This window comes from Crinia signifera, chromosome 7, assembly GCF_055691185.1.
Source record: "Crinia signifera chromosome 7, ASM5569118v1, whole genome shotgun sequence".
NCBI lineage: Eukaryota > Metazoa > Chordata > Amphibia > Anura > Myobatrachidae > Crinia > Crinia signifera.
Genome location: NC_139223.1, coordinates 61,908,731 through 61,923,581, shown reverse-complemented (window position 1 = coordinate 61,923,581; position 14,851 = coordinate 61,908,731). Strand labels below are relative to the sequence as shown.

At 45.0% G+C, this 14,851-nt stretch overlaps 1 protein-coding gene across 1 annotated transcript in view; it reads left to right on the top strand.

Annotated features, from left to right (window-relative positions):
- OTOA (otoancorin) overlaps positions 1-14,851 on the top strand; it is a 79,958-nt gene that overhangs the window by 51,284 nt on the left and 13,823 nt on the right. The window contains exons 14-18 of the mRNA XM_083153218.1: positions 37-130; positions 2,456-2,585; positions 4,789-4,976; positions 9,270-9,425; positions 10,923-11,065. Coding sequence (XP_083009344.1) covers positions 37-130; positions 2,456-2,585; positions 4,789-4,976; positions 9,270-9,425; positions 10,923-11,065 — 711 coding nt within the window. The remainder of the gene's footprint in view (positions 1-36; positions 131-2,455; positions 2,586-4,788; positions 4,977-9,269; positions 9,426-10,922; positions 11,066-14,851) is intronic.

Below are 14,851 nucleotides of genomic sequence, written 5' to 3'. Positions count from 1 at the left end.
GTCTCTGTTTCATTTGTCTATCTATATTGTATGTAGGAACCCATTAAACTGGACATCTGAAACACTGCAGGATTTGGCACCATTTTGGTATCTGCTATCAAAAGAGAATATTGCAAATGTAATACAGAAGGTATGACTGACGTACAGTGAGGTAAATGGCTCAAGAGTCCCTGGCAAGTACCAGAGCCAGATATGCACACAATATATGAGCCATGGGATACACACCAGCATTATACACATGTGCAGCAGTGTGTGCTGCTGGAGATTCACTGAGTTTTGATAAGAGATGTGCAGAAAAGGTAGCCAGGTGAGGCACTGCCTCACCTGCCATAGACTTTTTACTCCAGTGTTTTGACTATAAAAATTATTAGAATAATAAAAATAAGATTTTTTTTTATAAATTATTTGTATGTCTGACATACTTTATCAATTAAAAACGCCGGCATATGCGCTAGTATGACAGGAAAGGCTGGGCCTCACCTGCCTCACCCCACTGCACGCCCGCCGATACAAGTAAACACAATGTTTGCTATATAATATCAGGCATCATAGCAGGTTTTCCTCACATCCCATGGGGTATACGGTCATAAGGTTGACACATAAAATGTCAACATGCATTGGGTCTACCACTGATGGTCAAAATGGCTTAGGTCGACAATAGAAATAGGTCAAAATGGCTAAGGTCGACAGGGTTGGAAGGCCGACACAAGTATTAGGTCGACAATGGCTATTAGGTCGACAGTCAAAAGCCGACATGTTGATTTTTTTTAACCGACATGTGCCAACAGGCGGTATTTTCATGCTCTACCATCCAGGGGACAATAGAATAGTGTACCCAAAGCATGGTGAGCCCAATGAGCCATGCGAGGGGACACGGTACACTCACGTGACAAAAAAAACATGTTGACTTTGTGACTGTCGACCTAGCCATTTTTCACTTAATGCTTGGGTCGACCTTTGCCATGTCAACCCAATGCATGGTGGAGCTAATATTGGTTGAGCCAATGATCCATGCCCTCCCATGGATGTGTACAGGATAACTTGTGATGTTGCAGATACCGTGGCGGATATGTGGGCAGCCAAGCATTGCGGCTATGCTTGGCGGCATTTCACGCTGAAATTACTTGTGTCTAATTGGTAAATTGCAATACGATCAATAGAGACATCAGAAAAGGATGTTTGTCAAATTGCATTGTTCTGCCAAAGTGAACATTTTTAATGGGTGCACAGTACATGAAACAATTAAAATAAGTATTTCTGCATTTGTTAAAATCAGTGTTTGCCAAGCTGCGTCTTTAGTTGGGAAAATATGAAATCACCTAGCAACTTTAATACAGGGATAAGCAGCCTGTGGCTCTCTGGCTAATCTAGCAAATCTGGCAAATGTGCTTTTTTGACTTAAAATTCTCCCAAATAACTAAAGCTGCCCATACACTAGGTGATACACATGCAATTGGGCCACTTTTTATACAATTGCGGTGATCCGTCGCATAGAAATCAGCAAAATTGCTTTTCAACTGTGGGAGTCCTATATCCCGACCTTACCCCTCACAACACGGAAAATGATACATGCTGGCCTATGCTCAACCACATGGTACCTCACGAGACTTGCAGCCCAGGACACTCCGGTGCCCCTGGACTGAATCTAACTGAAATAACTGTAACAAATACGCATGTTTCATTCAAATGTCTTTATTTAACATGTTGAATTCCATGTAACAAGCAATTTAATGTATAAGATATGTCTGTACAATGTCTCAATGAAAAAAGTTTATGGAAAAAAAAAAAGAAATCAGCAAAATTGCATGCATTTGACAGCAGATGCGATGCGTGGTTCATGCGCATCGCACCAGAGCCGGCAAGTCAGAGTGGCTGCAGAAGCTATATAAATTATCGCAGCCAATCAGGAAGTATGCAACAGCACCGCATACCATATATTGTATGCGATCCTGCCGCCCGGAAAGGTCCCGGGTGACTCAAGGTGGGATCACGGCAACTTCTTCTTGGGGAGAAGGTGATCTAGTGTTTTGGGATAATACTGGAGAGCGTGCCCAGGTATGAGGTTGGGGGAAAAGAGGGGGGGAGGGGGTACACCAATCCTGTCACCATGGCCATTCAGGTTTGGCAATGTACAGTGTCTGGGTCCGATGGCCTGATTCAACACAAATCATTTTATCACAAGCGTGAACAGCCCATTTCACTGGGGATGTTGGCTGGATCAAAGTGGCTGGTCTACTCTTCCATAATCGGGGAGTGCTCCCCAAATTTCAGTCATGTGCAGTCTCAAAACATCGCTCCCCTGTGCGAACTCCCCTGTGTGAATGACCTTCCTTATCTTTGTCATTAATCATTTCAATACATGCCATTATCCATTCTTATCTGCCAGGGAACATGATATTCAACACGTGTCCTCTTTACCTTTACTCTCTTCTAACTGGTGGAATTACGTATAAAGTTTCAGGATCTGGTATCAGAGATGCTATCGGAAGCTGCTGGAATTCCTCACAGTGACAAGATGCTATCTGCCCTGTATGATGCCTTTCGGCTGCGTAGTGCCAGCAGTGCTGTGCCCGGCCAGTCATCAGGTAACAGTTGTTATCCTATCTCTGTGCTCTCATTTGCAAATGTCATAATGCTGCCATTTCCTTCACTCTCTTCAGGATTCAAAAGCACCATTGTCTGCGTGGGATCAAACAAATGTCTATTCAGATATTGAATGACCTGAGCGATTCAGATATAAAAAGAGGGTTTGTGTCCTGAGGTTTAGCTGAGGGATCAACATTTTTCCTTTAAAGAAAGTGAAATGTGTATTTATTTTTATATTAAACACAGTGGTGATTTTTACCTATGGGCTGCAGCTCCCCCCCCCCCAACAGTCGACAGAGGATGTCGCTGACATTTGGCTTAATTCAGGCCTGATCGCAGGGCAAATGTGTTCTGAAAATGGGCAAAACCATGTGTACTGCAGAGGGGCAAATATAACATGTGCAGAGAGGGTTAGATTCCGGTGGGGTGTGTTCAATCTGAAATCTAAATTCCTGGGCATGCCCACAAAAACTGTGGGTGCGCCCAGGAAAACATTGGATGTCCCCGTGCGTCACAGGACGTCAGCTGCCCGCCCCATTCTCATACCGGATGCTGCAGATATAGGTCAGTCAAGATTTATATTTGCGAACAGGGGAAAATCATTTTATGATTGGGGACCATTGAATGATTTTGCCCCCGTGCGCTCCCCTGTGAATGGATGTTTATGCTAAACATCCATTCGCAATGTGGCGGGGATGTTTGCATGCGGGGGGCGGGCATTCGCTTGCCCGGCGGGTGGCGTAGATGATTTGCTAAGCAGCAAATTCACACTGCTTCGCGAGCCAACGTGAATCAGGCCCTTAATCCCATTGTGCGTCCTCACTGGACAATATTTTCATTTTGTCGTTCCGACTGGTCTGATTCAGTAAAACCGTAATGACTATTGTCCGGTGTGTACCCATCTTAACACAAACAAGACTGACACAATCAGAACAGCTTAGTGACAAAGGCAATGCAGGTTTGTACAGCTGGCTTTAAGCACATTGCCATTGACAGTAAATAACTCTGTTCATTGTTTGGAGTCCATCCTATTAGTGCCGAAGGGTGCGAGGTGCCATTCGAGTGCCATTTAAATGCTGAAAACAACACCCAAATTAAACCGATGTCGCACCCTTCGCTGTGCCGAATTCACTTGAAATTGCTCGCAGCCCTATGGAGGTACAGGCATTTTTAAGCAAATTCAGTCTGCCGTAAAGTGCGCCCGATGCCGTGATGATTTGCGAGTGCAAATCATCCGCACCTAACAGGATTGATCCCATAGTTTGTTTGCCAGAAAGTGTGGACCATCCGCCTCTTTACTCATCTGTGCTAATTGTTACAGGGCAAGTACAAAGCTAGGAATTTTACACTGCTCGTTCTATTACAGATTTCAAAAGCAAATTTTCTAATGTGGTTATTGAATGCCTAAATCCATAAGAATAGTTCACACATCTACATTTAAAATATGTGTATATTATTTAAGCTCAAATTTTTTTTCCCATTCATACTTGCCTACCTGTCTAGAACAATGGGATGGCTCCCAGATGGATAGAGTTGAGGCCACACCCACTTTTGGCTAGGGCATGCCTCTTATAGCTTCGATGTCTGGCGAAGGCCATTTATCGCAACAGGTGTCAGCAATGCCGGTGCCACTACTGAGTGGCTGCCAATAACTGTGACATTAAATTTGAGTTAGTCCTTGAGCACCAAGCTGTTGCACTTCTACCAGTGTGCCAAGGCACCCACTCTGGAAAACCACTGGTTTAATCCAACATTTCAGGACATCTAAATAAAGGAAACATCAAATTTACTGCAGTCAGGTTTGTTTCCCAAAACATTGTATTAAATAATGTATATAATACAGACAGAACTGTATCTCTGTCCTTTAGAATTGATGAGAGATATTTGGATTATATATAAGTATTTGGTAAACATGAACTGTTTTCCTAACTTAAAAAATCTTTACTGTATAATACAGTCTCTGGGCCAGATTATCTAAGCTTCAAAAGTGATAAAATGGAGCGTGATAAACAGCCAGCCAATCAGCTCCTGTCTGACATTTTTCAAACACAGTCTGTGACATGGCATGCAGGAGCTGATTGGCTGGCTGTTTGTCACTCTCCATTTTATCACTTTTGAAGCTTAGAGAATCTGGCCCACTGTCACTGACTAACTACATAACTAAGTAACCTCCATTTGAGATCATGTGTTCATATTTCTTAGAATGTACAGGCACCACAGCGCCCTCTGCTGACATTATGATGATATTGGGTGAAGCCAATTCTTTCTGGTCCTCCAAGGAGTTGCAGTGCATGAACCCAGATACATTCACCAAAAGTGTTCACCTGCTCAGCCGCATGCAAAGCTTCAGTCACCCTCAGCTGGTAGTGTTGAAGGATAAAGCAAAAATGGTACAGTACAGTACATTTGTATATAGACAACAGTCATCATAGAAATAGTTGTAAATACACATATGGAATCTTTTATGTTGGATACAACTATACAGAGAGTTACAGAACATTGTCGAAAGAGGAAATGTTTGCTTTTGCCCGGTGATAGTGTCATACACCTCCATCACAATGTGCTAAGAACTGTATTCTAATAGCATACCTCCTAATTGCACACGACATCTATCAGTGCAGCTCAGGGAGGGCCCCCCAAATGATGAAAATGGGGGCCATGTTGCTTAACCAAGCCCCATCCACACGAGGCCACTTCCCATTAGTCTGAGGTTCCAACCCATTTTTTGGGAGTAGCCGTGGTTTTGTCACAGCATGCTCCCAAAAATCTAGAAAATAATAGTTGGGACTGGAGGTATGTACTAATGAGACATGTACTGATTTTTATTGAGATTTCATGTACAGTATTTTGGCCATCAATACAATGAACATTGGGCATATGTTACTCAAAAGAAATAAACACATAAATATTGCATATGTTCAAACATATTCAGGACTGTATACCAGTACGCCTCATGCCCAGCTATGTGTGAGTAGTGTACATGTCTCCACCTCTGTGTGTGTAGTGTAAGGGGGAAATTTACTAAGACGGCCATTTACGGGACAAAAAAAACGGGCTTCCCCAGTATTTCTAAAACCAGCACCCGGCTCATTGGCCAGTCCTGGTTCCCAAAATACAGGGAACAAAATTAATAGGGGTTCCTCATATTTTGACAACCAACACCAGGCCCAAACAGACAGCAGGATAGTGCCACAGCTGGGTACTTTTTATACAAGTTTCACCAGCCAAAGCATTAACCCCCTGACTTGTCAGCCCAGGCTGGGGAGTGGGGACCCCCCAATAAAGGGGTCCCCCCCTCCAGGATAGCCCCAGCCCAAGATGAAGTGTTTTATTTCACTATTGGTTTTGTAGTAGAACTATAAGTACCAATGGGCCCTTTTATACGGTGACTTGTGGTTCTCCAAGTCCCTGCATGCAGGGGGGGCTTGCTGGGACTTCCACAACATATCCCAATAGTTTTTCATTCTATTTTTACACAAAAATATCAGCCCGGGGCCGGGCATCGGGGAATATCCTGGAGGAAAGGGCCCCTTTATTGGGGGTCTCCACTCTCCCAGGGTCCCAGCCCTACATATGGCTGCTCAGCCGCATTCAGCTGATAGTAAATTAACCAATGTGGCTCTGTGTGTGTGTAGTTTATGTGTCTGCGAAACTGTGTGTAGTGTAAGTGTCTACACCTCTGAATGTGTAGTGTATGTGCCTATGCCTCTGTGTGAGTAGCATACATGTCTGCCCCTCTGTGTGTGTGTGTAGTGTATGTTTCTACACCTCTGTGTGGGAAGTGTATGTGCATATGCCTCTGTGTGTGGGTAGCGTATGTGGATACACCTCTGTGTGGGTTGTGTATAGGGCTATGCCTCTGTGTGGGGTGTACGTGTCTACACCTCTGTGTGGGTAGCGTATGTGTGGGTGTGTAGTGTACATACCTCCCAACTGTCACGATTCCGTCGGGACAGTCCCGATTTTCGGGTCCTGTCCCGACGTCCCACCCGCGGCAGGCATTGTCCCGCTGCGGGGGGGTGGCAGTTGGGAGACCCCCCAATGTAGTAGAATAGACGCTATGCGCATGCGCACAGCGTCTATTCTCGTATGAAAATGAGGTCGCGGCTAACCGCGCGAGTGTCCCTATTTCTTGACATGAAAAGTTGGGAGGTATGAGTGTATGTGTCTACACCTCTGTGTGTGTGTAGTGTATGTGCCTATGCCTCTGTGTGGGTAGCATACAGTACATGTCTTTGCCTCTTTGTGTGGGTTGTATGTGTCTAAACTCTACACCTCTGTGTGTGCAGTGTATGTGTCTACACCTCTGTGTGTGCAGTGTATGTGTCTACACCTCTGTGTGTGCAGTGTATGTGTCTACACCTCTGTGTGTGCAGTGTATGTGTCTACACCTCTGTGTGTGCAGTGTATGTGTCTACACCTCTGTGTGTGCAGTGTATGTGTCTACACCTCTGTGTGTGCAGTGTATGTGTCTACACCTCTGTGTGTGTAGTGTATGTGTCTGTGTGGGTAGCATACATGTCTGTGCCTCTTTGTGTGGGTTGTATGTGTCTACACCTCTGTGTGTGTAGTGTATGAGTCTACACCTCTGTGTGTGTAGTGTATGTGTCTACACCTCTGTGTGTGTAGTGTATGAGTCTACACCTCTGTGTGTGTAGTGTATGAGTCTACACCTCTGTGTGTGTAGTGTATGAGTCTACACCTCTGTGTGTGTAGTGTATGAGTCTACACCTCTGTGTGTGTAGTGTATGTGTCTACACCTCTGTGTGTGCAGTGTATGTGTCTACACCTCTGTGTGTGTAGTGTATGTGTCTACACCTCTGTGTGTGTAGTGTATGTGTCTACACCTCTGTGTGTGTAGTGTATGAGTCTACACCTCTGTGTGTGTAGTGTATGTGTCTACACCTCTGTGTGTGCAGTGTATGTGTCTACACCTCTGTGTGTGTAGTGTATGTGTCTACACCTCTGTGTGTGTAGTGTATGTGTCTACACCTCTGTGTGTGTAGTGTATGAGTCTACACCTCTGTGTGTGTAGTGTATGTGTCTACACCTCTGTGTGTGCAGTGTATGTGTCTACACCTCTGTGTGTGTAGTGTATGTGTCTACACCTCTGTGTGGGTAGCATACATGTCTGTGCCTCTTTGTGTGGGTTGTATGTGTCTACACCTCTGTGTGTGTAGTGTATGTGTCTACACCTCTGTGTGTGTAGTGTATGTGTCTACACCTCTGTGTGTGTAGTGTATGTGTCTACACCTCTGTGTGTGTAGTGTATGTGTCTACACCTCTGTGTGTGCAGTGTATGTGTCTACACCTCTGTGTGTGTAGTGTATGTGTCTACACCTCTGTGTGTGTAGTGTATGTGTCTACACCTCTGTGTGTGTAGTGTATGAGTCTACACCTCTGTGTGTGTAGTGTATGTGTCTACACCTCTGTGTGTGTAGTGTATGAGTCTACACCTCTGTGTGTGTAGTGTATGTGTCTACACCTCTGTATGTGCAGTGTATGTGTCTACACCTCTGTGTGTGTAGTGTATGTGTCTACACCTCTGTGTGTGTAGTGTATGTGTCTACACCTCTGTGTGTGTAGTGTATGTGTCTACACCTCTGTGTGTGTAGTGTATGTGTCTACACCTCTGTGTGTGTAGTGTATGTGTCTACACCTCTGTGTGTGTAGTGTATGTGTCTACACCTCTGTGTGTGCAGTGTATGTGTCTACACCTCTGTGTGTGTAGTGTATGTGTCTACACCTCTGTGTGTGTAGTGTATGTGTCTACACCTCTGTGTGTGTAGTGTATGAGTCTACACCTCTGTGTGTGTAGTGTATGTGTCTACACCTCTGTGTGTGTAGTGTATGAGTCTACACCTCTGTGTGTGTAGTGTATGTGTCTACACCTCTGTATGTGCAGTGTATGTGTCTACACCTCTGTGTGTGTAGTGTATGTGTCTACACCTCTGTGTGTGTAGTGTATGTGTCTACACCTCTGTGTGTGTAGTGTATGTGTCTACACCTCTGTGTGTGTAGTGTATGTGTCTACACCTCTGTGTGTGCAGTGTATGTGTCTACACCTCTGTGTGTGCAGTGTATGTGTCTACACCTCTGTGTGTGCAGTGTATGTGTCTACACCTCTGTGTGGGTAGCATACATGTCTGTGCCTCTTTGTGTGGGTTGTATGTGTCTACACCTCTGTGTGTGTAGTGTATGTGTCTACACCTCTGTGTGTGTAGTGTATGTGTCTACACCTCTGTGTGTGCAGTGTATGTGTCTACACCTCTGTGTGTGCAGTGTATGTGTCTACACCTCTGTGTGTGCAGTGTATGTGTCTACACCTCTGTGTGGGTAGTGTATGTGTCTACACCTCTGTGTGGGTAGTGTATGAGTCTACACCTCTGTGTGAGTAGCATACATGTCTGTGCCTCTTTGTGTGGGTTGTATCTTGTATGTGTCTACACCTCTGTGTGGATGATGTACATGTGTCTGCCTTTAGGTGAGGGGCGGCGACGGCCTTTGTTTGTGAAAACTGAGCCACTTATAGACTCCTCCTGCTGCAGTTACTTACAGCGCTATCCAACCACATCTCAATTAGCCCCATGTTGGAGACTGCATCATTGTTTGAAATTATTATTTAGAGCTGATTAATATTAATGAATGCATATTAATGGTATAATCAAACCTTACTTTAAAAGATATGGGGGCCGGTGTCAAAATGGAAAGGTTATCACGTCACATCCCTGGGATGTATTGCCACCGCTCTAAGTGTCAGCGAGTTGGATGAGCTGGATCTGTCCTCTATAGATATGGTCGCTGCACTTACCCAGCAGACAGAATGGAATGTGCATCAGGTGAGTCTGTTTACCATATGTATTATTTGTTTTTGAAAGACGGTTTTTATTGTATTTCAAAAAGTATAAACAAGAGTTGTCAAGGTATAACGTATGACAGGATTGGGCAACCTTCAAAATCGAGCATAACATAACACAAATGTTGTATGACCCGAGGTCTGAATAGGAGAGACGTGACCATGGAGAAGGAATAATGCAAAGCAATAAAGAAAATTGAGGCTTCTTCAATATTCACTTTTTAGAAATCATTAACAGTATAGTAAATAATGGGAACAATCATTTGAGATGAGCATCACCAGACCAGTCAGAGAAGTTAATACAAAGACAAGCTTTAGGCCAATGGGATAAGGAGGCCTGAAAGTTAGACTTTATAAACAAAAATATCTTATTCCAATAACGTCTGATTTTATAACAACCCCAGAAGGAGTGGTAGAGAGTGACTTCCGCTCTCCCTCATCACCAGGCACGAAGTGAGCTCGGATATTGGGAGGGAGATACGGTATGCTCTGTGAATAGTCTTGAAATGGACCTCTTGTAAATATGTAGAGTGTAAAAGTCTCATAGTAGAATCATAATGAGACGTTAGGTACTCAATGGAGGTCGCGGTAGGTATATCATGATCCCATCTGATCTGATCAGCCAGCTTGGTCAAATGAGGTTTGGTTGGGAAATTAACCAGTAAGCAGTACAATTTGTTTGAAATTATAGGGGTGAAACTCCCAGCGCGTTAAAAGACTGGCCGCCCAGTCTTATGAATAGGATTTATTTTCTATTCTCCCACCGCTGCCGCTAGCCCACTACCCCTCCTGAAGCTCCCCCTGACCGGACCCTGCTCTCCGGTCTCTGATACCCGCTCCCACGGACCTGCTCCCTGCCGGCTGCACATAAGATATATCTTATGTGCAGACCGTCTGACCTCCGGATATGATCCAATACGCACGGGACCGCGCATCGGATCAGATCGGATGTCATACCCTAAGTGATTTGGGCAATTTCACATGATTTCTCGGCCCAATCCACCAGAATCGGGTGAAATCGGGCCCAAATCGCGTAGTGTATGGGGGCCTTATGAAGAGTCTCTGTTGGAGGCCGCAGAAAAGGAAATGATGGCACCCTTCAAAACAGACTTCAGAGTCATCCAGAATAGGGAATGTTCAGCATTATCTATGCCAGAGGTTCCCAAATTGACCTACCACCAAAAAATTTGAAGAGCAGGGCATGACCAAAAAATGTGGAAAACATGACCCACCTCCCCACCATTATGCCAACCACATATAGAACATGAAGGCTAAAACATGTGTAGTCTATCTGGGGTTAAGTATAACCCATGTAACTGTTTTATATGCATTTCAGTTTCATTTAAACAACCTTGATATACAATACGAGGAAGCATAGAGTTTTTCCCATTGTGAATCTGTGAGGGCTATCTCCAACTATTCAGTTATTATTATTAATAATACTATTATTATATCAGGGTATATGCTCTAATCTTTACAGGCAAAGTCTATACTCCATGGGTTTCTGAATGATTCTGCAATATCAATAAAAGACATGAAGGGCTATCAGCTTGCTGGCCTGGGAGCCTGTATATGTAGCGTGGATCATGAGCAGATAGATCAGATGGATACATCGGAGTTCCGGTACGTCTTCTTGTAGCATGATACATCGGAGTACCGGTACGTTTTCTTGTTGCACGATACATCGGAGTACCGGTACGTCTTCTTGTAACATAATCCCTAATTCAGAGTTGAACGCAAAGCATATTTTTTCTCGAATGGACAAAACAGTTTGGTTCATTCTTTCTGACAAAATCCTTCTTAGATGGGCATAAACCATGTGCCCTGCAGGTGGGGCAGGTGTTACTTGTGCAGAGAGAATTAGATTTGGGTGGGGTTTTAATTCAAAGTGAGATCTATATTGCAGTGTAAAAATAAAGCAGTCAGTATTTTCCCTGCACAGAAACAAAATTACTCACCCAAATCTAATTCTCTCTGCACATGTTACATCTGCCCCCCCTGCAGTGCACATGGTTTTGTCCATCTAAGAAGGATTTTGTCAGAAAGAATGAACCAAAATAAGGCCCAGTGTGCATTGCAGGTGGGGCAGATGTAACACGTTCAGAGAGAGTTAGATTTGGGTGAGATGTTCAAACTGAAATTGCAGTGTAAAAATAAAATAGTCAGTATCTACCCTGCACAGAAACAAAATAACTCACCCAAATGCATGAGTTTTGTCCATTTGAGAAAAAAATGTTAATTGTGTTCAAGTCTGAATTAGGGCTATAACCATGCATGAGAGCCTCTATAAGATTTCCAACTCTTCCAGCTTCTTTCCATGCAGACTGTCCCTCTGTCTAGTCGACTGCTTTCCATCCATTCTTGTTGCTGTGGGTTACCAGCCGCTATGGTGTGATGAATTTATTCATGATACACAAATGTTAAATAATCAGAGGCGGATTGTCCATAGACCTTACAGGGAGATCCCCAGGAGGCCGACACACCAGTGAGGCCACCTGCCAGCCAGTGACATTTTGTAAGATGTGGCACTGCCCAGAGTAGTGGCCCTGTTCTGCCTCCTGCCTCCCAAACAAACAGCCTTTGTGATTGTCCATCTATATCCATTGTAACATCTGCTAAAGGCACATGAGTGGGTGCTGTCTGGGGGTATGTCAATGCCTGGGGTGTTTCTGGGCTCCACTGAGGAGGTACGTGTGATATTCAGCGGATTATGGTAATGAGTTACTTGTCTACTTGATGGAGAAATATGTGAAATGTGGAGGTTTGTGATTTGTCACAGCATATGAAAGTTCTGGGGGCCATCAGACTGCCAAGTATATTTAAACTGGGTGCCGGATGCGTTCCCGACAGTCGGGTTCCCGACAGACATTTACCCGACGTCGGGATCCCGACAGTCATTTACCCGACGTCGGGATCCTGACTTTCAAAACGCGACAGCCGGGTGCCAAACAAACACCCACTATTTTCCCTCGTGGGGGTCCACGACCCCCATAGAGGGAGAATAGAATAGGTGGCTCGCGTAGCGAGCCACCGCGCCCGCAGAATGGCGAGCGCAGCGAGCCCGCAAGGGGCTTTTTTGCACTCGCCATGCTGTCTGAGTCCGGGCAGTCGGGATCCCGACGTAGGGCTAATGACTGTCGGGATCCCGACTGTCGAAACCCCATACCACACCCATTTAAACTAATGACATCCACACATGAATCCCACCTATATGGTGTTTATGCCACTCACATGAGCCCATTGTGAAGGGGTAGGTACTCTGTTCTGTTCACAACCGCAGGGTTGAGAGAAGGAAGGAGGGAGGTGCAGGGATGAAAGAAAGGAAGAGGGAATGAGAGGTGCTGGAGTAAATTAGGCAAGGAGGGAGTGTGAGGTGCAGGCATAAATTGAGGCAAGGAGGTAGGGGGAGGTGCAGGGGGTAAGTAAGAAAAGAAGGGAGAGGTGCAGGAGTGAGTTGGTGAAGGAGGGAGGGGGAGGTGCAGGGGGTAAGTAGATGAATGGATAGGAGCAGAAGTGAAAGAGGCAGGTAGAGGTGCATGGGTGAGTGAGGAAAGGAAGAATAGAGAAATGTGCAGGGTGAGAGAGGGAGGTAGAGATGCAGGAGCAAGAGAAGGAAAGAGGAAGGGAAATGTGCAGGGGTGAGAGAGGGAAGGAGGAAGGGAGAGGTGTAGAAATGAGAGGGAAGAAAGAAGGGAGAGGTGCCAGCGTGAGAGAGAAGGAAGGAGGAAGCGAGAGATGCAGGGATTACAAAGGAAAGGAGGAAGGGAGAGCTACAGGAGTGAGAGAGGGAAGTATGGGAGAGGTGCAAGGGTGAAGGAGGAAGAGATAGGTGGGAGGAGTAATAGAGGAAGGAGGAAGAGGTGTAGGGGTGACTGGGAATAGAGATAGGAACAGGTGCATGCTGGGGTAATAGAGGCATGGATGAAGGGAGAGGCGCAGGGAGTAAGTGAGAAATGAACGAAGTAAAAGGAGCAGGGGAGATGTGAGACAGAGGTAAAAATTGGATGGACACAGGCGGTAGTTGTATATCTTTATATAATATGGTTTCTTTTATACTGTATAGTGTTAAAAAGTATCTAAAACTTATTTCATCCATTCCTGCCAACTGTCCTGATTCTGGAGACAGAGGGAATGAGGGCATGACCAGCACCTCACAGAGCACTGGCCATGCCCCCACAGCGGCAAAAATGGTGGTGTGTCCTCGTAGGAGCACCGTGATCGTAGGCCACGCCAACTGGACACATGACCAGGCCCCAAGTTTAGGGCGCACCTTTGGCACATTCACACGTCCCTCCTGCCTCTGGATCAAAGTTGTTATAATTAGTTGGAGGTAATATTAATTCTCTAAATCCCAAAAGTATCTGGAGTGCTAGGAACCCCAATTACCGCACATCTATAACATTTTCTATACCCTGACTTCTAAATTTCCACTTCGACCAACACCTATGCAGAACAATGTACCTTTACTTATCAGGACCTCTTGCTGCAGAATAGCAGATGTGGGGGGTTTCAGATGTATACAGCGTATACAGTATGTGTGTTCACAGTGTTCAGGAAGACTGTAAGCTCTTTGTCCCAGTAAAGTACAGATCCCCCTCCCCTTGTTCTAAGACTATTGCTGTGTATGTGGATCACATTTGTGCTGTGTGGATGGTTTATCCCTGCTAGCCTTTGATATGGCTTTATATCGCAGCTACCACAGACTGGCCCTAACCCCTACCCAGCCAGTACCTTGACTTTAAGTTATTTGACTTAAAGTGATCAAGAAATGGAAGAGTTAACAGGATAACACTTCCACGTCTGTAGCCACAGCGATAGTTATATGTCATTGTGTGTTCTGTACAAAAGTATTCTCATCCTTAATATGGCTCCCATCCAGACCATTAGTATTCCCAATTGCAGTGCAGAACCAGCATCTCATGATTTTTATTTTTTTAACCACTTGCCAACATCACGCAGACACTATCTAAGGGCCGGGTTGCCCTGGCTTTTTTTTAAGAGGGTGCAGATGGTCACACAACACAAATGTTAATTCCTTCTGCAGATCAGACTGCGTAAATATTTGCTGAGGCAAAAGAAACGCCTCTCTGCTCAAAGGTGTGTACAGGCGCTTCGATTTGCTTTAGATTCAATGTTCAATTTGATTTTCCATTAGATATGGCATTCGAACATTCCAATTCAATTTACCATTAGATGTGTACTTTTGTATTCAATTAAATTTTCAATTTCACAGTGTAGGCACACTGGGGCAGATGTATGATCTGTCGTTATGGGGGAGAAGGGGTATTAGCGCACGTTATGTGCGCTGATACCGCTTCTCCCCCATGTATGAAGCAGCTAGCGTGCGGTAATGGACAGGGGCGCTATGCGCCCCTGTCCATATCGGCGCTGCTATCAAAATGATAGCAG